At 25.4% G+C, this 24,228-nt stretch overlaps 6 protein-coding genes across 6 annotated transcripts; 2 read left to right on the plus strand and 4 right to left on the minus strand.

Annotated features, from left to right (window-relative positions):
- Window positions 1–469: 469 nt before the first annotated feature.
- On the minus strand, window positions 470–1,849 carry PmUG01_11019000 (conserved Plasmodium protein, unknown function; the record flags this gene model as incomplete). Its single annotated transcript, XM_029005829.1, has 2 exons — window positions 470–777; window positions 1,078–1,849. The coding sequence occupies 2 exons, from the start codon at window positions 1,847–1,849 to the stop codon at window positions 470–472; spliced, it is 1,080 nt and encodes a 359-aa protein (XP_028862379.1).
- Window positions 1,850–3,619: 1,770 nt separating this feature from the next.
- PmUG01_11019100 (U1 small nuclear ribonucleoprotein, putative) lies at window positions 3,620–4,951 on the minus strand (the record flags this gene model as incomplete). The annotated part of the gene is made up of 1 exon (XM_029005830.1): window positions 3,620–4,951. The coding sequence occupies one exon, from the start codon at window positions 4,949–4,951 to the stop codon at window positions 3,620–3,622; it is 1,332 nt and encodes a 443-aa protein (XP_028862380.1).
- A 1,550-nt stretch (window positions 4,952–6,501) lies between these two features.
- Window positions 6,502–7,933, plus strand: SKP1 (suppressor of kinetochore protein 1, putative; the record flags this gene model as incomplete). Its single annotated transcript, XM_029005831.1, has 5 exons — window positions 6,502–6,604; window positions 6,881–7,023; window positions 7,299–7,364; window positions 7,520–7,660; window positions 7,898–7,933. The coding sequence occupies 5 exons, from the start codon at window positions 6,502–6,504 to the stop codon at window positions 7,931–7,933; spliced, it is 489 nt and encodes a 162-aa protein (XP_028862381.1).
- A 2,972-nt stretch (window positions 7,934–10,905) lies between these two features.
- Window positions 10,906–13,665, minus strand: PmUG01_11019300 (conserved Plasmodium protein, unknown function; the record flags this gene model as incomplete). Its single annotated transcript, XM_029005832.1, has 3 exons — window positions 10,906–12,947; window positions 13,254–13,397; window positions 13,626–13,665. 3 exons carry the CDS (start codon window positions 13,663–13,665, stop codon window positions 10,906–10,908), a joined length of 2,226 nt encoding a protein of 741 aa, XP_028862382.1.
- Window positions 13,666–19,239: 5,574 nt separating this feature from the next.
- PmUG01_11019400 (phosphatidylserine synthase, putative) lies at window positions 19,240–22,252 on the plus strand (the record flags this gene model as incomplete). The annotated part of the gene is made up of 11 exons (XM_029005834.1): window positions 19,240–19,253; window positions 19,579–19,692; window positions 19,824–19,971; window positions 20,127–20,234; window positions 20,374–20,538; window positions 20,744–20,821; window positions 20,944–21,017; window positions 21,279–21,445; window positions 21,547–21,586; window positions 21,895–22,018; window positions 22,187–22,252. 11 exons carry the CDS (start codon window positions 19,240–19,242, stop codon window positions 22,250–22,252), a joined length of 1,098 nt encoding a protein of 365 aa, XP_028862383.1.
- Window positions 22,253–22,688: 436 nt separating this feature from the next.
- PmUG01_11019500 (conserved Plasmodium protein, unknown function) lies at window positions 22,689–23,621 on the minus strand (the record flags this gene model as incomplete). Its single annotated transcript, XM_029005835.1, has 1 exon — window positions 22,689–23,621. One exon carries the CDS (start codon window positions 23,619–23,621, stop codon window positions 22,689–22,691), a length of 933 nt encoding a protein of 310 aa, XP_028862384.1.
- Window positions 23,622–24,228: the final 607 nt, after the last annotated feature.

Below are 24,228 nucleotides of genomic sequence, written 5' to 3' on the forward strand. Positions count from 1 at the left end.
AAAATTATGTAATTATGGACTCCTTCCTTTTCCCATTTTTGCTTTATTTTCTTTTATTTTATATTTTTTTAGTTATAACTGTTTTAGTCATTAATATTTAAAAATTCATTTAAACGTGTAACAATTCTTCTTTCCAAGTCGTTATACAAATTATCAACCTAAAAGGGGGAAAATATGTACCCATATAAGTACATGTATACATACTTACATGCATACGTACATATATATATATATATATATATATATATATATATATTACACTTTTGTTAGTTTTTCTTTTTTCCCCTTTAATTTCCCATTTTTATCTTTTTCTTTTTTTTTTTTTCATTTTAGACGAATTTAACGAATTTCGACAGGTCATCGTGTTTTCACGCAACTCTCTTTTAATGAATCCATATGTGTGTAAGTGCATGTGATTGGTTCTACGTATAAACGTAGGTGTCAACTTCTGTGAATATATACATATGTTTTATGTCGTGCATTTATTTTCGCCGCTTACTCTTCTTATCAACTTGTCCTTGGTGAAACCCTTTTCGATTGTTTCCCTTTTGCTAATGTCTTTTCCTATCATTGGGTGTTCTTCATCATTGATAACAATGCTTCTTACATCCTTCAAAAATTTTTTCATATTTGTATCCTTCTTGTTATAAGTCTCTATTTCAAAAACATCAGGTTTATTTTTAATGTCGTATTTATCAAAATATGTCTGCAATTCTTTAAAGAAAACTTCCTCTCCTTGTTCACTTGGATGTAAGTGGTTTATGCTTCCGACCGTCACTGCACGTAAAGGGAAGCGCTATTATAGGTTAGTAGCTCATGCATAAGAGCACTGTGCGCATTTCAGAACACACGCCCACACATACACATATACCCACACATACACATATACCCACACATACACATATACCCACACATATACATATACCCACACATATACATATACCCACACATATACATATACCCACACATACACATATACCCACACATACACATATACCCACACACACGCACGAACTTATATACAAATACATATATGCGTTTCGCGCTATGTATGTACGCGCCGCTCTATACACGTACGTCTAAGTAGCTCTTTCGTAGTATCGACACCAGTGGAAGTGTTCAAATCACAGAGAACATTGTCGTCGTCAAAATATGTTGTAGGGGTTGCTTCAAAGTCAGGAAAGTCATTAGGATAGGATTCAAATTTTATTTTATAAGTTGGACGAAAAATAAAATTATAAAAAGAAAAATTTCTAAAAAATGTATTTAATGAATATTTTATTAACATCTTTAGAGAGGAGTAAGAAAATATTTTTACATAATGAGGTGGCCTGTTAATGGAATGCTTGAACATGATATTTTTAAAATCTAAAAAAAGGTTTATCATGCTTTCAGAACCACTTACAAATTTAAAAAACATATATTTTTTTATGGATAAATATGTGGATATCTCAACAATTGAAACATTTTTCTTAACACAATAAAGTAAAATATTGTAAAAAAAATCGCATATTATTTTTTTCATTTTTTTTTTTTGCCCTTCATTGGGGTTGTATAATGAATATTCTTTAATGTTGTCTATTATGTCGGTAGTACTTTTTTTTAATTTTTTCTTTTCAGTGTTTAACCCAGGCGGTAAAAAATCATCAATGCATACTTTTACTTTGTATTTTTCTCCTATTTTCATCTCTTGTGATATATTAAATGTTATCTTTAATTTTTCAAGAAGTAGTTTTTTTTGATTCTTCTTATTATTCATAATTATAATTTTCCGCATATCCTTCTCACTTATATCAGTGCAGGTAAAAAATATTGTATTAATATTTTCTCTTCCATCCTGTAGTCTCATTTAATTGAAAAGTAAAAAATGGTAAATTCAAAAAATGGTTCGAAAGGGGGTTACAGGGCTAGTGGATAGATGTCCTTAAGAAAGGGGCAACATAACAAGTCTACGATGCCACCGCTACTAAAACTTGCGGACTCTTCCACCTCTCACTTCAGTAATTCGAAAAATGTATCCACTTTGGAATATTGCACATACATAAAAGCTTATACACATACGCACACAAGTATGGCGCTTTGTTATAAATGTATTAAATTAAAAAAAAAATTATATCTCTACATGTATACATATGCGCAGGATGTACATGTGCTGGCTTTCCCGTTGAGACAAAATTTTTGAAAACTTGAACAGTCATAAAAAAAATAAGCGTAATCGCAGCAGCGCCTATATTTTATAGCACTTTTCAGAGAAAGAAGAAACATAATGCCTACCTAAACTACAAACCTTTTTTTGCCTTCTTTAAATTGTTATCATAATAAAAAATATATTCGATGTAAGGAATTCAAATATTATACTTATCTTTTTAAAAGGAACAACTATGGAGTTATGTTTTCAAATGTCAAAACGGAAGTGCCGCTGTAAGGGGCCTTTGGGGAAATGAATGAGCAAAATTGCATAAAACCACATGCATATATGCAAATATGCTTATACGCACATATGTCCATACGCACATATGCACATTATGTACATATTAATATTGCGTACTTCCGGGTACACATCATCCTTTGCTATATAATGTTTTTCCTTCCAAAAGGGGTAGCTATAAAATTGCATTTAATTAAAAATAAAGGGCAAATAGGACACCGGAAAATGTACAAACTAATTATGTGTTCATGTGTGCATTTTTAAATGTTCGAGGGAGTAAGGAAAAAAAAAAAAATAAGACAAAACTAATATTATGTAAAAAAATTAATACATACATACATATATATATGTATATAAAGACCATTAGGAGCCAAATAACGTGAAAATGAAATATTTGCAAAAATAAATGGGTTAAAATGGGCTTCAAACTGATAAAAAAAAAAAAAAAAAAAAAAAACGATGTTTTAAAAAATATTTGACTTTAGCACAAATTTACATTCGAGGTGGACATATACGGAGAAGAGATAGAGCGTAAGTTTGGTATATTCAAGAAATATTAAAAATTTATAAAATTATGCAAAATTACATAAAGTTTGGCTAAATGCAAATGTCAATGAAACCCTAGGGGCATATACATGTTCAAACGCGCAAATGAATTTCACTTATATATGTGTAGATTTTGTACTATTTACTGCATGCAAAAATACAAAATATTCAAAAAAACGAAAAAAGTTTATTGAGGCTTCCATTCAGGAGATAAATATGTACATAGGCTTTTGAGTGAACCAGAAAAAAAGGGGGATTCAACGCATTGTTCTTACACATCAGAAAATTATCAAATTTAAAATGCATTTTTTTTTCTTTTTTTTTTTTATTCTGTATGCACTTCTTTTTTATACATTGTTGTAATTCACAGCATACATTATATATACTACTTTTCTATACGCTTTTGATAAAACAGTGAGACATGCACAATTTAAGGCCCACCATGGTACACCCTCTATTTTCATTATTATATTTCATTCTTCCTTTTTTCGAAAAATGTTATATAATAATATGGCAAACATTTTGCAATAATACGACGATGGTTTTATAACACAATATGTTAGATCATGCAGTTCCACCTCTTTTGACAAATCAACCACTTCCTTTTTTGATCCTCCCCTTTACTCTAAAAAATTCCTGAACAGTTCATTCATAATCATCATTATACGCATAATTATTCTGCACGCCATTCATACCATAAGTATTATTTCCTCTTTCCATATATCCTTCATTTTCTTCATTATACTCAATACTGTTATATCTCTCTCCTGCATCATCAACATAGGCTTCATATTCCCTCCCCCGATTTCCTTCCTCATATTCCCTCCCCCGATTTCCTTCTTCATATTCTCTCCCTAGATCTCCCCCTTCCCAGTCTCTCCCCTGATCTCTTTCCCTATGTTTGTTCCTATCCCGATGTCCATCTTTATCTCTAACGCGATCTCTATCCCGATCTCTATCTCTATCCCGATCTCTATCTCTATCCCGATCTCTATCTCTATCCCGATCTCTATCTCTATCCCGATCTCTATCTCTATCCCGATCTCTGTGTCTATCCCTTTCCTTACTACTCCTGTCCCTCTTTCGATGCTTATGACGGTGCCTATCGCGTGAGTCGCTCCTCCTGCTCCTATGCCTGTGGTCTCTCTTCGAGCTTCTTCTGTCATCCTCCTTTCGATGTTTAGGATTTTTGAGTGCACTATTCACATTACTGTTGTTATCACCACCACCATCGTTATCACCATTACCACCATCATCGTCGTCGTTCCTCTCATTATATAAAGGTACATTTTTATACATATCTTCCCCTTTTTTTTTGTCATTTCTATATTTATCTTTATTAATTAATACACTCCAATTAATATTATGAGAAACCTTTTTCCTATCATCTGATCCCCTTGCTGGTCCTTTACCACCACCTAATCTTCGGGGTATCCAATTTTTAACAGTCCTTGCTCTTTCTATGTCTACTAGTATTCTTCTGTTGTCTATTTTCTTCCCATCTGCTAATTTATAAGCATCATTTAAACTTTTTGTATGTTCAAATTCAATAAAAGCATATCCTCTAGGCTTGAAATTTTTATCATATATTATTTTCACTTTCCTAATTTTCCCATAATTTTCAAATTCTTTTTTTAATTTCTTTTCATTTACTTCATATGATAATCTACCAATAAATAATGTTTTCTTTGGATCACTCGTTAAATCTTCATATTTAAATGGGTCATATTCTTTTCTCTTTTCCTTTAACAGTAATTCGTTATATGTAATTTTTTCTTTTTTTTTCCTTTCTCTTCTTTCTTTTGTATTTTCTAATTTTATTTTTGGTGGTGGTTCTTTATCTTCAAAATAGTTTAAATAATTTGCAACTCCACTATATTCTTTTGGTTTTTTTTTTTTTACGGGCTTGTAAAAATTTAGCAGTGGTCTCGCTTGAAATAAGATCAGTATATGCGCGGGCATACCAATAGCCGACATTGTTTAAATGGTTTATTTGAAATCTCCGCGGGCTGAAAGTATGCTAATATATGTACATACATGCATATAAACACATATACACACATATACATATATACACATATACATATATACACATATACATATATACACATATACATATATACACATATACATATATACACATATACATATATACACATATAAACACATATACATATATACACATATACATATACCCACATATACATATATACATACATATAACTGCAGCAGGCTTCTACCAGTAAAATATCCTCTTTCCGATCTTATCCTGAAAAGGCGCTTCTTTCTAGGTACGCACTTACGAATATGAACGTATGTTATATGCTCCAATACGTGTATGTATTTTATTTAAACGCACGTGCAGCTCCTACTACTGCTACGTGTTACAAAAAAATGCATCTTTCGCTAGCCCATTATCTTCCCCTCTCTCAGTACCTATTTCTAATTATAACTATCCTACATAAATTCAGCCTAACAAAACTTATTAAAACTATTTGTTTAATTCATGTGATTTTTTTTTTTTTTTTTTTTTTTTTTTCTATCCTTAAATTGTTCAAAAGAGAATATTCAAAAATGGTAAATTTTTTTTTATTTTTTGATATTTTTCATTTATCACTTTTGAAGCTACAGGTGGCTTCCTTTTCTTGATACATACATATATGTATGTATGTATGTCAATGTATATGTATGTATGTCAATGTATATGTATGTATGTCAATGTATATGTATGTATGTCAATGAATATATATGTATGTCAATGAATATATATGTATGGCAATGTATATATATGTATGTAAATGTATACGCATGTATATTTATATGTAAATATATGTATATGTTTATATATGTATATATATAATGTATATGTATATTCTGCTTAATTTCGACACGACATTACGCCCCATAAAAATATGTACATATGTACATTTATTTATTTATTTTTTTATTCGTTTATTTTATTTTATTTTATTTTATATTTTTTGTTATTTATTTATTTAATTTTTTTTTTTCATTTTCTTTCCATGTAACTATATATATGCGATTAAGTATGCATACAAATGGATCGACTATTGTAAGCATTCCTTTTCTTAGTGCCTTCCCACTTAAAAACGTTCACTACTCAATTAAAAATTTGGCTAAACGTTTATATACGCATATATGTACGCACAAAATATATATACATATATGCATAAGTATACATATAATATAGTCGCCTTTTCGAATTTTTCAAAGGGATAAGCAGTATGTTTTGCTCTTTTGAATGTTATTTGCTGGTTTATTGCAAAATTTGATCGCGCTTAACATTTGAGTTATTCTTCTTCGGAAAAAATAAAAACAAATTTTATTTACCGTAAAAAAGGGAAAACACTGTGCTGGAAATTAATTATACTTGTATATTACGCATATGACTATTTTTTTGCCTTTTTGGGGGGTTATCAGAAAATAAGCCTAAACAGTATATATGTATATATATATATGCCCACCACATGACAAAATAAGCGCATTCAAGAACTTTTCTTCATAAAATGAAAAATGAAAAAATTAAACTAGTAAGCTTCGAGGGGGACGAGTTTATAGTTGACAAGTATACTGCTTCCATGTCCACGGTCATCCTAAATATCCTCGAAGGTTTTATTTGAGCTATACGTCCATACATATATATATATATATATATATATGTGCGTATATTTATATCTATCTATCCATACGTACATAATCAACTCATGTACATACGTACGTAAGATGATGATGTCCATGCATGAGGCACACGTACAAACATGCATGCTAACAAACAAATACCCAGATATATGCAGATATGCAAATATATAAATATGTAAATACCCATAATGTATATAAACAAATAAGCAAACGCACATATATACACATATGACCTTCCCCTTGCAGTGATGACAACAGAAGAAGATACAATACCCCTTCCTAATATCAAAACTCAAATTTTAAAAAAGATTATTGAATACATGGAATATCACATACATAACCCTGCAGATGAAATACCTAAGCCTTTAATTACATCCAATCTGCAAGATGTAACAAAAAATTAAAATACAGAACACAGTTTAATAAATTTTTTAGTTAATACATTTTTCATATGTACCAATAAATGTCGTATTTAATATATATAATCATTGCCATAAATTTTGCCATAAATTTTGCCATAAAATTTGCCATAAAATTTGCCATAAATTTTGCCATAAAATTTGCCATAAAATTTGCCATAAATTTTACCATAAATTTTACCATAAATAATATATTTTTCTTTTAATCTTTTTAAATAAAAAAAAAAAAAAAACAAAAAAAACAGGTGGTATCAAGCTGGGACTATGATTTTGTTAATACGGATAAGGAGACACTATATGAGCTTATTGAGGTAGGGAATATGGCAAATGAATAACTTGTACTATATCACAAATATGTTCCTTGCTTAAAGATATATACATATATATAGTAAAAAAAATAATTGTAGTAATTGTTGTAATGACTGTAATAATAGTAATGATGGTACTAATATTTTCCCGTTATTAGGCCTCTAATTATTTAGATATAAAACCGCTTTTAGATTTAACTTGCGGTAAAATTGCTTCCATGATGAAAGACAAAACGACTGAAGAGATTCGAGCCGAGTTTGACATTGTTAACGACTTTACAAGGGAAGAAGAAAAACAGGTATTCATCATAATAAGCACAAAAGGAGGGGAGGGGAAGGAAACAATGAGGAAAAAAAAAAAAAAAAAAAATGCTATAGATCGAAATGGTTACAGAAATTACAGTTCTTTTTTTGTGTTATAAATTTTGCTTTTATGCATTTTTGTTTTTATATATTTTTCTATTTTTCTATTTTCCCATTTTCCCATTTTCCCATTTTCTCATTTTCCCATTTTCTCATTTTCCCATTTTTTTAAGATAAGAGAAGAGAACAGATGGTGCGGGGATATTTAACTCGGGAACGACCCGTAGATAAGCATATATGTGTTACAGGAAGGAGAAAAAAAAGGTCATATTTGTGTGGGAGCCTTTTATAGTATCCTTTTTTATTTTATTATTTTCGATTTTACTATTTTTTTTTTATTATTATTTATTTTACTATTATTTATTTTACTATTTTTTATTTTACTATTTTTTTATTTTATTCTTTATTTCATTCTTTTTTATATTTTATGTTTCATTTTGTTTTATCTTTATTTTTTTTATGTCCATAGTATAGCTAACCAAATGGCTAACTGTGCAGTTTACTCCTTTTATTTTTATTGAGCAGGATTTTTCTTTCCCTTATTTAAGGAGGGACATGGGGGAGTATTATCAAATGTATCATTTGGCATTAACCGTTTACTGTTAATCCTTAACCATATATTGTTATCGTTAGAGTTACCTTTACTGCTGCCGATGCGGTTGTGCCAAATGTATAATTATTCTTGTTTCTTTTCCTTTTTATTTTTAAAAAACAAAACTAACACGTACAATTTTCCAAAATTTACTTGCAAAGATTAATAACGTCTCATCGTACATTATTACATATGATAAGGACATTTGAATGTAAAAATAATTGATGCTTTTTTTTTCTTTTTTTTTCTTTTTTTATATTATTTTATTTTTTTTTCTGGCTTGTTAATTATGTATTTATCCACTTAATAATTTAGTGAAATATTTTGCAGCTAAAAATGGCGATTCAAAAAAATTAAAAAAAAAAAAAAAAAAGGATTGAAGTCTTTTTGTGTATATATTATATATACTTCTCAACAGATTGATTTGTATGAATAGTATATAAAACAAAGAAGGTATGAATAAACGTGTGCACACGATTACCTTTAATTCGCGCAAACATTTTCATGCAAGTCGATTGTCGACTATGCTCTTGACTATGTTCACTTCGTTTTACATAAAAATAGATTTGGATTTCTTATAACTCCAAAAAATTTTATCTTTTATGCGTATAATACATTATGCACTTTTAATGTGTTCGTGTGTTGTTCCTTAATCGTTTAATTTTTTTTTTTTTTCGTACGTATTTAGAATAGGTGAGCAATACACGAAGTGCAACGAAATTACAAAATTGAAAAATAAATTAAATATATTTACAGTTATTTTAAAGATATACATACATGCATACACATATAAATGTATATATATATATATATACATATACATACACGTATGTATGTACATATACATATATTTGCTTATATGTATCTTTTAAAAGGTTTATTTTGTTCTTGTACATACGTAGTTATATATATTTGCACACGTGTACATTTATTTGCGCTTAAATTTATACAAGCTTGTACGTATATATGCGTGTATATTTATAGATATATGTATATATACATATATATGCATACTTACGTTTACATATGTACATGTATATATTTATGTATGTATATTTTGGTAAGGAAAAAAAAAAGGGGGAAATTAAAAAAATAAAATGTAAAGTGTATAAAATGTAAAAAGGCTAAAATCTATGCACGCTTCATGCATATATTTACGTATGTGTGCTTTCTACCCCCGCACATTTATATATGTTAAAGCATGCGTATGAAATACGGGAAAACTTTAAAATGTAAGTGTTATCATAAAATGCGACTATTATATGTATATTATTGAATGATGGAATGTAACAGTTAATTTTGTTCGGCATGTATAAATATATTTTTTCTATACCCTTATATACACACACATAGCATAATATGCATGTACGTACGTATGTAGATATGTCGATGGGAACGCAGTTAACATGTTGGTGTACACGCATACTTTTTTAGTTTAAACACTTCAAATGGAATATATTACATCTCTTGTTATAATAAATAACTCTTTGGAAAACATGTATTCGAGAAAATGGACTACTTCACATCTATCTATATCTATATCTATCTACCTATATATATATATATACATATATACATAGGTATATGTATGCGTGTAAATGATACATTACTCCATCCCTCCACTCAGCAGTATAGGCTCGTATTTTGCACTTGGCAAGGTGTTTCCTTATATAACTGAGAATCACATATGCACGCATGTATATGTACATACATACGTACATACATACATACATACATACATACATACATACATACATACATACATACATACATACATACATACATACATACATACATACATACATACATACATACATACATACATACATACATACATACATACATACATACATACATACATACATACATACATACATACATACATACATACATACATACATACATACATACATACATACATACATACATACATACATACATACATACATACATACATACATACATACATACATACATACATACATACATACATACATACTATATATATATATAAATCCATGTGCGATAAACGATATAGTACTTCATTCCTTAAAAAACAAAAAAAAACACTCATACCGTCTCAAAATATAAAAGCACCACTTTATAAACATAAAAGCACACATTACACCATATTTATGTAAACTAAAATGCATATATTAAAACAACTCCACAAAAAATGAACACATACATAAAAAAACTATATGACACAATTTATAACTCTACTACAAAACCTTAAAAAAAAAAAAAAAAAAAAAAAAAAATTAAGCATTAAACATTAAACAGTTAACATTAAACGGTTAACATTAAACGGTTAACATTAAACGGTTAATATTAAACAGTTAACATTAAACAGTTAACATTAAACAGTTAACATTAAACACTATACAGTAAACAGAAAACACTAAACAGTGTACATTAAATAATAAACACTAAAACTAACATTCCTAATAATCAACTAACAAAAACTCTTAAACCATGAACCCTTATACCTAACCAGAAAACTATTAACCTTAACTCTCAACCCTAACCCCGCTTCTTATAACCCTAAACTTTAAAAAAAAAAAAAATTCAACCCAACCTTATCCCGGTTCACTTACTCTGCTCGTTCATATTTCTCATTTCCCTCATTCGTGCCTTCCTTGTGTCTAGAGAGTTAATACCCTTGCTGTTCATGTTAAAATTACTACTATTGCCATAGTTAGAAGATTTATTAAATGGTTCATGTGCTATTCCTCCATTTGTATTTGAGTTTACTAAATTAGTTTTAAATACTTTATTGTTTTTTTCCTCATTCCTATTGTTCATATTATTGCTGTTTTTGTATATATTGTTAATTTTAAGATCATCATTATTTTTATTAAAGACGTTTTTATTATTTCCCGATATATGGGGCGCTACCTGAAAATTCATATTCATCATTTTGTTATTATTATTTCCATAATTATTTTTCATATTGTTCATGTTATTATGGTTCGCGCTATTATTATACATTCTCACGATCTTATTGTTCAGGCTATTATTATTATTGTTAATATTACTATTATTATTATTACTATTATTATTATTATTATTATTACTATTAGTACTATTATTATTATTCATGTTATTCATACCATTCAAGTGATTAATGTTACTAACACTGTTCATACCACTCATATTGCTGCTCTTTTCATCGATCATATTATTCCTATTATTTGTGTTTGTATTCCTCCAGTTACTCTCTGTGTCGATATCTTTTTTTTTAAAATTTCTTTCTTCCTTTTTATCATTTCTTCTTATGTAATTCATATTATTTCCTTGTATTCCAGGCAGGTTATTCATCATCTTTACATTTCCCATGTCTTCTGTATTATAATTATTATTATTACTATTATTATTACTATTATTATTATTATTATTACTATTATTATTATTACTGTTGTTATTGCTACTACTGTTGTTATTGCTACTACTGTTGTTATTGCTACTACTATTGTTATTGCTACTACTATTGTTATTGCTACTATTATTGTTATTGTTGTGCGCAAAATTTTTCGCGTTCCTGTTATAATTGTTCGCCTTGAACACGACATTGTTATTGCTATTGTTATTGTTACTGTTATTAACACTGTTGTTGATATTTGTATTACTGTTGTTGTTATTACTACTGTTCATATCATTAATTTTACCTTGATTCATATAGTGCTGACCCCCCATCGGTGAGTACCTATTATTTCCTTGATCGTTTCGCTCGTATACTCCATCTTGTTGCATATTGTTCATATTGTTCATCATGGTGTTCCTCTGCTGGTGTAGATTTACCTGCATGTTCATATTTTGACCCATCTGTTGACCCATTTGTTGACCCATTTGTTGACCCATTTGTTGACTCATTTGTTGACCCATTTTTTGACCCATTTTTTGACCCATCTTCATAAACTTCTTCTGCATAGATCCTTTACTTTCAATATTTTCAAAAAAGGAATTTTCCTCGTAAATGCCAGTGGGTGGTTGAGGTGGTGGGTTTTGCATTCCTCTTTTTAAAAAACATCTAAAACCTATCATATGTTTTCCTTTAAACCCAGGAAGTAGAAAACCATTCATTATTTCATTGTCATTAATATTATTGTCATTGTTATTACTATTATTACTATTACTATTATTATTCATTATATTATTATTATTATTATCATTCATTAAATTATTATTTATTCCACTGAACTCATTTGATCGTTCATACCACTTCTTCGAGTTGTTATCATTTCTTTTTAGTCCATCAAACAAATTCATTCCAAATTTCTTTTTATCATTTAACCCGTTACCTTTCATTCGTTCTATACCTCCAATATTATTATTAAGATGCAAATGATGATTACTATTATTATTATTAATACTATTGTTCATAAAATTGTCTTCACCTTTCTTTAAATCTTTCCCCTGCTTTTTTTTCTTATCCTTATCTTTGGTTAATTCTGATTTTATTTTCTCAGTAGATTCTAATAAATCAGGAAACGATTCATCATCAATTTTTTTCTCTTTCTCTTCTCCTTGTTCGTCATTGTTCTTTTCATCTTTCTTTTTCCATGCGGGTCCTGACTGCTTTGCGTTAAGTCCTATGTTGGCCGCTCTTCCTCGAACACTCACACTTATGCCTACATTACGTCCACAAAGGCAGAAGGAAATTAAAAAAATAAAAATAAAATAAAACAGTAAAAATGATACAATCGAATTTACGGAGCGTCGTGTGGTAAAAAGAAAAAGCAAAACATACGCACACACAAATATATATATATATATATATATATGTATAAACATATACGTTCACATACACATATAGATAAACACACACCCACATACGTACATACGACGGGGAAAATATCAACGTAAAATTCGACAAAACAAAAAAAACAGCATCCCTCCAAATAAAGACATAAAAAGCACTAGAGCTAATTTATTACCCTTCTTCAAGGAGTTTCCTATCAACAAATGCTTTCCTAACGACACACTGTTTACAAGCGATATATCATTCTCTTCTGAATTTTCTAAAGTTTTCTTTGAAATATCATCCTCTTTTTTTACATTCTCTTCTTTATTTGTTTCCCCTTCAGAAAAAAAAAAAAAAAAAAAGCGTCGTTACGTTATGAATGTACACACATATACACATATACGTATAAACGCGTATACACATATACAACATACTAGCACACCCGCAGCACTAGGCAGCGGTATATAACCTTTAGTTACAGCGATAAAAATGCACATGTACGTAAAACAAAAAAAAAAAAATTAAGTCGATAACACATTTTTTAATTTTTTCTTTTATGGCTTACTTTTTTTGTTATTCTCATTATTTATTTCCTTATCTTCCATGTTTTAACAAAATTTCATTTACAATTTCATAATTTTAATTTTTTTTTTTCCCCTATTTTTCCAATTTTACGTATATACCTATTTTTCCTTATTTTAAAATATATATATCACAAAAGTACACGTTGAACGATAAATAATTACTAAAAATAGGTATACTTGTACATGTAATGGAACTGAATAATAGGATAAAAAATAAATTATTGTTGTAAAAATAAGCAGGTGGGGTAGGGGTAATAATATCTTATAAGCAAAATATATGGTTGAATATATAAGAGATTGAAGAAAAAGAATAAAGAGATATATGTACCAACAAAGTGAACAAATGAATGCATGAGTAAATGAATAAATGAATGTACATATATATAAATGAATAAAAAAATGAGTATACAAATGAATATACAAATGAATATACAAATGAGTATACAAATGAATATACAAATGAATATACAAATGAGTATACAAATGAGTATACAAATGAATATACAAATGAATATACAAATGAATAAATAAATGAATATATATATAAAACCCCATACACTTCAACGCTTTAAAATAAATTATTTATTCAATATATATATATATATATATATATATATATATGTACTTTACGCTAGCTCCTGAACACTTCGCAAAATTTTAGTAAAATGGAAAGTAAAAATAAGAAAAAATCATAGAGGAGTTTACGTATAATGTATACACATATGTATAAGTATGTATGAGTCTAAGCATGTAAGTAAATATATATATATATATATATATATATTTTGTATGTATATTGCATGTGTATTATATGTATATTACATGTGTATTATATGTATATTATACGTACATTATATGTGTATTATATGTATTATTATACGTATATTATATGTATATTACATGTATGCATTTCATTAATGAATAAAACGAAATTACTGTAAAACACTGCTGTTACAAAAATATTAAAATGAGATTAATATATAAAGTAAAATTAAAATAAATGAGTTAAAATTGTGAAAAGCGTAAAAATGAATTTGATAAAACCCCTGAAGTAAAATATGCGAAAAAAATAAAAAAAAATGAAAAATAAGTATAAAAAATTTAAGAAAAAAATATAAAGAAATTGATATAAAAGCATAAAAATATTGAGATAAAAGAATAAAAAAGTTGAGATAAAAGAATAAAAAAGTTGAGATAAAAGAAAAAAAAAGTTAAGATAAATGTATAAAAGTATTGGAAAGATGTACAAAAATATTGAGAAAAAAATACAAAAATATTGAGAAAAAAGTATAAAAATATTGAGAAAAAAGTATAAAAATATTGAGAAAAAAGTATAAAAATATTGAGAAAAAAGTATAAAAATATTGAGAAAAAAGTATAAAAATATTGAGAAAAAAGTATAAAAATATTGAGAAAAAAGTATAAATAAAAATATTGAGAAAAAAGTATAAATAAAAATATTTCAAGAAAAGTAAATATAACAATAATATATTATATATATGCGTAAAAAATGCATACATAATATTTATATTATATAAATATTATATATGCATATAACTATATATATATATATGCGTATATATATATATGAAGTTAAAAAGTGAGGAAAAAAAATATGGATGACAATAACATAGTATGATATGCAAGAATGTAAGCAGTACCATGAAATAAAGAATTATTATCGAAATTTGCACAAAAATAAAAAAAATAAAATAAAAAATTTGTAAAAAATATGTAATATACTGCGTATATATGCAAATACATATATATAACATATACATATATATATATATATATATATGCATACACGTATACATATTTATACATATTATGTTGTGCAAATGTTTGGCATATGAAATAAATTTATTTTGCTATTTTATCCCTATACTTACTTTATTACCTTATTACCTGGTTTTTTATATTATATATGTACATATATATATATATATATATATATATATATATATATATATATATATATATATTTATATATAGATAGAGAGAGAGAAAACTTTTTTGTAATCTAAAAAGAAAGCAAATGAGAATATGTAGTCATTTTATAGGTTAGTATTGTATGGTAAAATTACTGACAATTTTATTTTTTTTATCTTTTCTCTTTCTCATATACACATTTTATACATGTATATATATATGTATATATATATATATATATATATATATATATATATATATATGATATGTGCATGTAATGACATTATATTATATAAAAAGCTGGATAACACATTTATATAATAATGCAATATAAATCAACATAGAATACAACGTGTAACCTACGTATTATTTCCTTTATTTATTTTACACTCGTATGAAAATATTATAAAAATAATCCCATAATAAAATATGCCATATAAGAAAATAAAAAAAATTAAGATTGCTATATTAAAGTGATATTGTAGAAAATTACGAGGAAATTTATGAAGTCGCCCATATGTACTTGATCTTATATATATATATATACCTACTTCATTTAACACTACACATGTATATAATATATATATATATATATATATATATATAGGTATATATATATAGGTATCGTCGTGCACATATTTGATGAGAGCGTGTTACGAGTATATGGATACTTATAATCCTGTTTTTATATAAATTTCAAACCTTATTACTTTATGTGAACAAATATATGTATATGTAAATATTTATACATAAATATATGTGTTATGCCTACTATTCTGAAATCGTGTATTGATGTAAGTACCAGGGGGAGAAAAGAAATAAAATATATAAATTTGTAAAAGGAATATTTTATTATAACCTGTGCATAATTTTCTTTTTCTTTTACTTTCTTTTTTTTTTTTTTGTTTTATCGTCCTTTTGAGTTTTTATTTTCAACAAATACAGGATTTGCTATTCTTACGAAAGTGCACATAAAATTTGTATTTAAATTTTTGTTTATTTTTTTTTTTATATTTTTCAAAAAAATTTAGTTTTAGATTATCTACATTTTTTTTTCTTGGTTTATATGTTTCTTAATACATCATTTTAATGTTTCAAAATATGTATTTCCAATTTTCGTTCATAAAACGCACCAAAAAGAAAAAAAAAAAAAAGCAGAAAAATAAAACACAACAGAAAAAAAAAAAAAAAAAAAAAAAAAGTCAAAGAAAAGGAAAAGAAAAGAAAAAAGATAAAACGTATCCTAACAAAACGAAACAAAATGTCGTATTAGGTAAAAATTCTTTCCTCTAACATGAGAATTTGTCATATGTTATTAATATAGTAGATTTCATACGAACTCCACATCTGAGTGTTCATTTTATTCATTATAAAACGATATTTCATAAGGAAGCAGATTAGCAAAATATTTTTTTTTCATAAAATTTAATGAAAACTTAAAAGAAGTGGTATCCCACTACGCATACATGTGGGCATATATACTCATATATATATATATATATATATATATATATATATATATAGCTATATGTACGCATATGTATACTTTCTTTTTTCTCTTTGTATTAAGGGTAGATTCGTCGAAAATTAGACATATATAATTAAGAGCTATATATTCTTTAAAAATAAATAAAAAAATATGTTTGTTTTTTCTTTCCTGCTTCTTTAAGCAATATATAAGTTATGCCAATAATAAATTATTTTTTATTGTACTAATACATTTTAGAGGTTGAGTTTACTATTCTTTGAACACTCATAGAAACGTAGATTGTTGTATAAGCAGAAGCAACCTTTATATACATATTCGTGTAAGCAAATATATATATATATGTATATATAACAGCTGCATACAGTTTCTTATTTTTTTTGTGCCGTGTTATTTTATTCTCAACAACATAAATTAATCCAAAAACGTTTTTAAAAATAAGGCATATAATTAATATAAAGGTATATAACTAAAATATATATATATATATATATATATATATATATATATTTTTTTTATTTATATTATGTCAATCAGAAAATGGAATTAGAGAGATGTATAATCAATTCAGCTTTTCAAATATTATTTGTCATTATATATATAATAATAACTTTGTAATTTTTTTTTTTATATATTCCCATATGTCATATATGATACAAGAATTATAAATGCATTTTTCTACATGCATAAAATATTATATTATAAAAGACTTGAATTCAGTTTATGCAGTGAGCCCAAATAAAAAGATAGTTGCAATTTTTTTATAATGATTTTTTATTGTTGTTTTCTTTTTAATATTTTTAACCTTTTCGAGATTTTTTTTTTTATTATTATTTATTTTTATTGTTTTTTTTTTTTTTTTTTTTTGCTGTATCTTTATTATTCTACGTTATATATATATATATATATATATATATTCTTTACTTAATCATTTTACTTCCTTTTTTTTTAGATTTATTCACAATTATGCCAGGCTCTTTTTTCTTGCAACCGTACATATATATATATAAGTATATTTATTTATTTATTTTTAGCATTGTTTTTAAACATATATATATATATATATATATATATTCATATGGATATTTTTAAAAAGCTATAAGATTACATTAATCTTTTTGTACATTCACATATAGAACTTTTTTTTTGTTGCTACATTTTACTTATAAACTTGTCATGTGCTACATATTTTGTAGTAAATGAAATATAAAATTATAAATAAGGTTGTATATACGGTTTAGAATTTTTGGAAGCTAAAGCTTTGTACTTTATATTTCAGCATAATTTAATTGAAGTAGCACCTATCTTCTTTTTTCTTATTTTATCCTTTGTTTTTTCTTATTTTATAATTTGTTTTTTCTAATTTTATCCTTTGTTTTTCCTTTTTTATTAACTTTATTTTTCCTTTTTTATTAACTTTATTTTTCCTTTTTTATTAACTTTATTTTTCCTTTTTTATTAACTTTATTTTTCCTTTTTTATTAACTTTGTTTTTCCTTTTTTATTAACTTTGTTTTTCCTTTTTTATTTCTTTTTTTTTCGAGGACTTCTTATATACAAACCGCGCATTGTGAATTTGTCATTTTTTTGTTTAGTGCAATTGTAATTTTTTTTTTTTGTACGTAAGTATATATTGAATTAAATATTCCACACAAAAAATAAAAAAAAAAAAAGGAAATAGGAAATAGGAAATAGAAAATAGAAAAATAGAAAATAGAAAAAAGGAAATAGAAAATAGAAAATAGAAAAAAGGAAATAGAAAATAGAAAATAGAAAAAAGGAAATAGAAAACAGAAAAAAGGAAATAGAAAATAGAAAACAGAAAAAAGGAAATAGAAAATAGAAAACAGAAAAAAGGAAATAGAAAATAGAAAACAGAAAAAAGGAAATAGAAAATAGAAAACAAAAAAAAGGAAATAGAAAATAGAAAACAAAAAAAAGGAAATAGAAAATAGAAAACAGAAAAAAGGAAATAGAAAATAGAAAATAGAAAATAGAAAAAAGGAAATAGAAAAAAGAATATATTAATTTTGTTTATACAATTCGTAAAACATATTCGAAATATCCTACTCGAAAATGTAAAGAAAAAATATATTGGCAAAAAAAAAACAAAAAAAAAGTTGTAGATATATATATCAAATATATGCTTATAAGCGTATGTGTGTATATATATATACATGTGTATAGTTATGTAGTAATGTATTTTTGTATATTATATATATATATATATATATATATAAATATGTATGGGCGTATTAGCGCATGTAAATAGAACATATCCTAATCTTATTTTTCCGTCGAAACATGAAAAAGAAAATCCTCTTAAATATGAATGTCTTTCATAAATATACATATATATAATATAATTGTGTTTCTTTTACAATTACAGAACATTAATCAACAAATATGTGTTACCATTTATTTTTATAGTTCGTTTAGCAACCTAGTCGATTTGAGATATATATATAATATGTATACAATAACATATACTTATAAATATTACTATTTCCTTACAGGAGGTGTTACATTTTGGGGGCGTCACTGTCAGCGTCGCTTTTGTTATCATTTACAAATAATTTTTTAGATTTTCAAACGAAGCTTATTATGTTAGGATACTACTTCATTTTTATGTTCATTAATTAAACATACAAGCATACTAACACCAGACGTTTTTTTTTTGCTTAAGTATATAAATATATATATATATATATATATATATATATTTTTTTTTTTTTTTTTTTTTTTTTTCCTCTTTTTATAGATCCCTGTTAACATTATTTTTTAACGTTTTAACGTTATCATGTGTTATGAAAAAATACGGAGATTCAGTCAAAAATGATATTGCCTCATTGATTATAAATTTATGCATTATTTTTTATTTACCACTAATTTTGTTTATGCAATTTTTTGTAAAAAATAAAAAAGAAAAGATATAGAAAAAAAAAAAAAAAAAAAAAAAAAATTAAGGCCAGAGCTAAAGCTATAATTATAAAAGAAACATTTGTAATTATTGATTATTACACATATATGTTTTTTTATATAAATTTTATTTTTTCCCCTTTAGTCAACAAGTGAGGTAAAATCGTTTATCAAATATGTATTCCCTAGTGTAGTTTTTCACCCGTATGAAAAATCATATATGGAAAATTGTAACTCGTTCGAAAAAATACATGTACTAAAAAAAAAAAAAATTGATGAAGAAAAAATAAATAATTAACCTTAAAATTTGAATATAATACTGCATATCATTCCTTTTTTTTTGTTTTTTTTAATCCCCTTTTTTGTTATATATTTTTTTTTTTTTATCGAAGGACAAATTTGACTTCTTTATAATAGCTCATTTATTTGGATGGTTTGTTAAAGCATTTTCAGCTCGAAAATTTTATCTTTTACAAGCTAACAGTATAATATTTGAGTTATTAGAATTAAGATTTCAACATTTGCTTCCAAACTTTTATGAATGTTGGTGGGATCATGTAAGTATCATGAAAGAGGCGAAAAAGATAAAAATAATAATACAAAAAAGGGAAATATATATATATATTCTACCTGTATTTTAGTATTGATCATGTGCAACTCTTTTTATATTAATTTTTCGGAACACCAAAAGTATTATGCATTAATATATATCTACATATCCATATATATATGTGTGCATTTTTATACTTTACCCTTTTATAGATATTTTTGGATGTTGTAGGCTGCAATTTCATTGGAATTACATTGGGCATGTTATTTATAAAATATTTTAATATAGAAGTATGAAACTAAAATTATGACCAAGTCATGTATATAAGTATATACATATGATTTTTTTTTTATAAACTTATAACCTTATTTTGTTTTGTTAATTTTGTAATCATTTTTTTTTTTTTTTTTAGTTATATAACTGGGAAGTTCCTGATAAAATTAAACCAAAAAACAAGAATATAATATTTCCAGCATTAGACAGATTGTAATTTTATATGCATAAATAAATGTATACAATAATTTAGATATGCATTAATTCGCAATTTTGTATATTTACAAACATACGTACGTATATATATTATATATATATATATATATATATATATATATCAATTTTAATTTTTACCATTTTAAAACTAGCTTTTTTTTAAACCTTACCAAGTCATAATTTTTTTTTTTCCATAATATATATATACATATATTCATACATACATGTATACATATATACATATATCAATATTTTCAGGCTCCGGAAACTTTTTAAAAATAGTGGCACTTTGATCGCATATATTTCTTATTCTTTATTCTTAAATATTATTGATTTAAACTTCTTTTTTCTAAAGGCGCAATTACAGTTACTCGAAACAAATTTTTTAGTATTAACACGAGAAGTCATAGTTATCATAATAGGATGTAATATTTTTAAAATATGTTTTAAATATTAAGCACGAAACAAAAAATATTCTGTAATTTTAAATATTAAGCTTTATCCATTTTTCTTTATTTCTTTTTAGTTAAGGGTGGCAAGCATTTATCGGAGGCATTTTCACAGGGGTAAAAAATATAATTTAATATATATATATATATATATATTTATACATACATACATACATACATACATACATACATACATACATACATACATACATACATACATACATACATACATACATACATACATACATACATACATACATACATACATACATACATACATACATACATACATACATGTATGTGTGTGTATATGAATGTGTAAGTATATAAACGTACATGTACTTATTTGTTAGCATTGTACATATATATAGTGTTTGCTATTTCTCTTATTTAATTTTTTTTCCCATTTTCCATTATTTTCATAGATTAAATACAAGACGAGTATTTTATCTTTTTTGTGCAAGTACATGTCTTCTATTAGAAGTCCTTTTGTCTGTAAGATGGATAGACAGCTTAGTATCCGATAAATCGGACCTAACTAATATTAAGGTAAATCATTCTTACCACTACCTACAACATATATATTCTACTACGTATCCCATTATGTTTGTGATTGCTCTGCTGACCCTTCCCATGATTGTTCGTACCATGGTGTACACAATTAAGCCATATATTCTTTTGTTAATTATTTCCTTTTAATTGTTTTATTCTTTATAGATGATATGGTATTCCATAACAACTGTGTTATCGTTATTCGTGGGTTTACTTTACATTAACGAATGATCATCCTTGTAATTAATTAAAATAAACAAAAGGTGGAAAAAAGGCAGTAATTCGTATAAACAATACCTGGAAAAACTTTTTTATTTTTTGTTTTTAAATTTTAATTGCTTCAAATGAGTAGGTATTTTATTTATAATTTAAAAAAAAAAAAAAAAAAAAAAATTTATATGATATTTAATTCATATACGTTACATTATATATGCATATATTTTATGTATTTATATGTATTATAATCTATATCTATATCTATATATCTATATATATATATATATATACATATATATATATATATATATATACTCGGCATATATGTATATGCTATATATATTTTAATACATCCAAAAAGTGAGAACAAAAATCAAATATAATATTATAAATCATATACACACCAATTTATTTCTTTGTTTTTCTTTTTTGTAATGGCATTAATATTTATTTAAAATAAAATATTTGACAATTTTTTTATTTTGCACATATATGGATTATGTTGTATTATTAACGTACATTTTTTTATGCTTTGTACATTTTTGTAAATTTCATTCTGAATTAAACTATAAATTTCCCTTTTTAATTTCAAGTCCTTTTCAATATAATATATAACAGCTATTAAAAAAAAAAAAATTTTAATTTCTTTGAAAAAATTAAAATTGTTATAACTAATGGTACTGTAATAATCATATAGGAGGTATTTTTTAATTATTTTTTGAATATCCTTTTTTGTGTAAAATTTGGAAACAAATGTATCTTTTGCAAAAAAATGTGTGCATTCATATTCGCAAATTTTATTTAAGGATACACAATCAGTAGTAAATGTGTTGTTTGCATTTAGTTCTTTTTTTATTTGATTTCTGGAACTACTCCCACTGCTATCGTATCTTGTGCTATTCTCATTTTTCAATAAACATTTCTCAAACATGGTTTTATCAAAAGAAAATTTAAATATAAGTAAATAAAAGAACAAAAACAGTTCTTTCAATATTTTCTTGTTTTCATCTATGTTCAAAAGTGTTAATGTGATACTTTTTATAATTTTTTCAACGCTGTTTAGTTTTTCTTTTAAATAATTTTCTTCTTTCTTTTTTTTTAAAAAATCGCTCAAATTTAATATATAATCACTGACATTTTTTTTTTTTGTTCCCTCAAAATGTGAACCTAACATATTAATTAAATTTTCCATGTTCAAAATTAATTTTACAAATAATTCCACAAAATTATTATTTATCTCTACATGTCTTTTTATATGCAATTTTACTGTATTTATTGCATATGTAATATCTATCTTTTCTTTTTCTGATGATAGAAGTATATTTTTTACGAAATTATATTTAATATTTTTTTTTAATAAAATTACAATATCACTATTATCCATCGCATACTACCTGTAGTTCCTTAACAACATAAAAAAAAAAAAAGAAAAAAATGTAACTTCTGAATATTTATTCTTTTACTGAGGGTTAAAAACATTTTATCATACTAATAATTGCTTAGCAATATACAAAAGACTAAAAAAAAACAAAAAACAAAAAAAGGGATAGAAAAAACTTGACAAAAGACTTTCAAAAAAATATATAACATAAATTGTATCATCACAGCAATATTTATACTATTTTTTTTTTAAATTTCAAAATATTGCGAATATTCTGTTTTTCCAACTACGCAGGGAGTTTTATATGCCATATACATCCATCCATCCATCCATTCAGAATTTCATTATGATAATTTTACACAACAATTCATATCACCCTCTTCAGCTAACAGTGTGTACATGTGTGTACATATATATATGTATATGCCTCAACAATGTTTGATTTTTTCTCGTCTATCTTGCTGTATAGCCTTTTTACATATATCTTCACGCATTTATCAAATTTTGAAGTGTTCTGAAATCCACATAACGCATCATTGCACATTTTTATGCTTTTTTTTTTTTTTTTTTTAATTTATTTACTTGCTCATTTTATATGTACTATTATAAT

This window comes from Plasmodium malariae (genome assembly GCF_900090045.1).
Source record: "Plasmodium malariae genome assembly, chromosome: 11".
NCBI classification, from domain to species: Eukaryota; Apicomplexa; class Aconoidasida; order Haemosporida; family Plasmodiidae; genus Plasmodium; species Plasmodium malariae.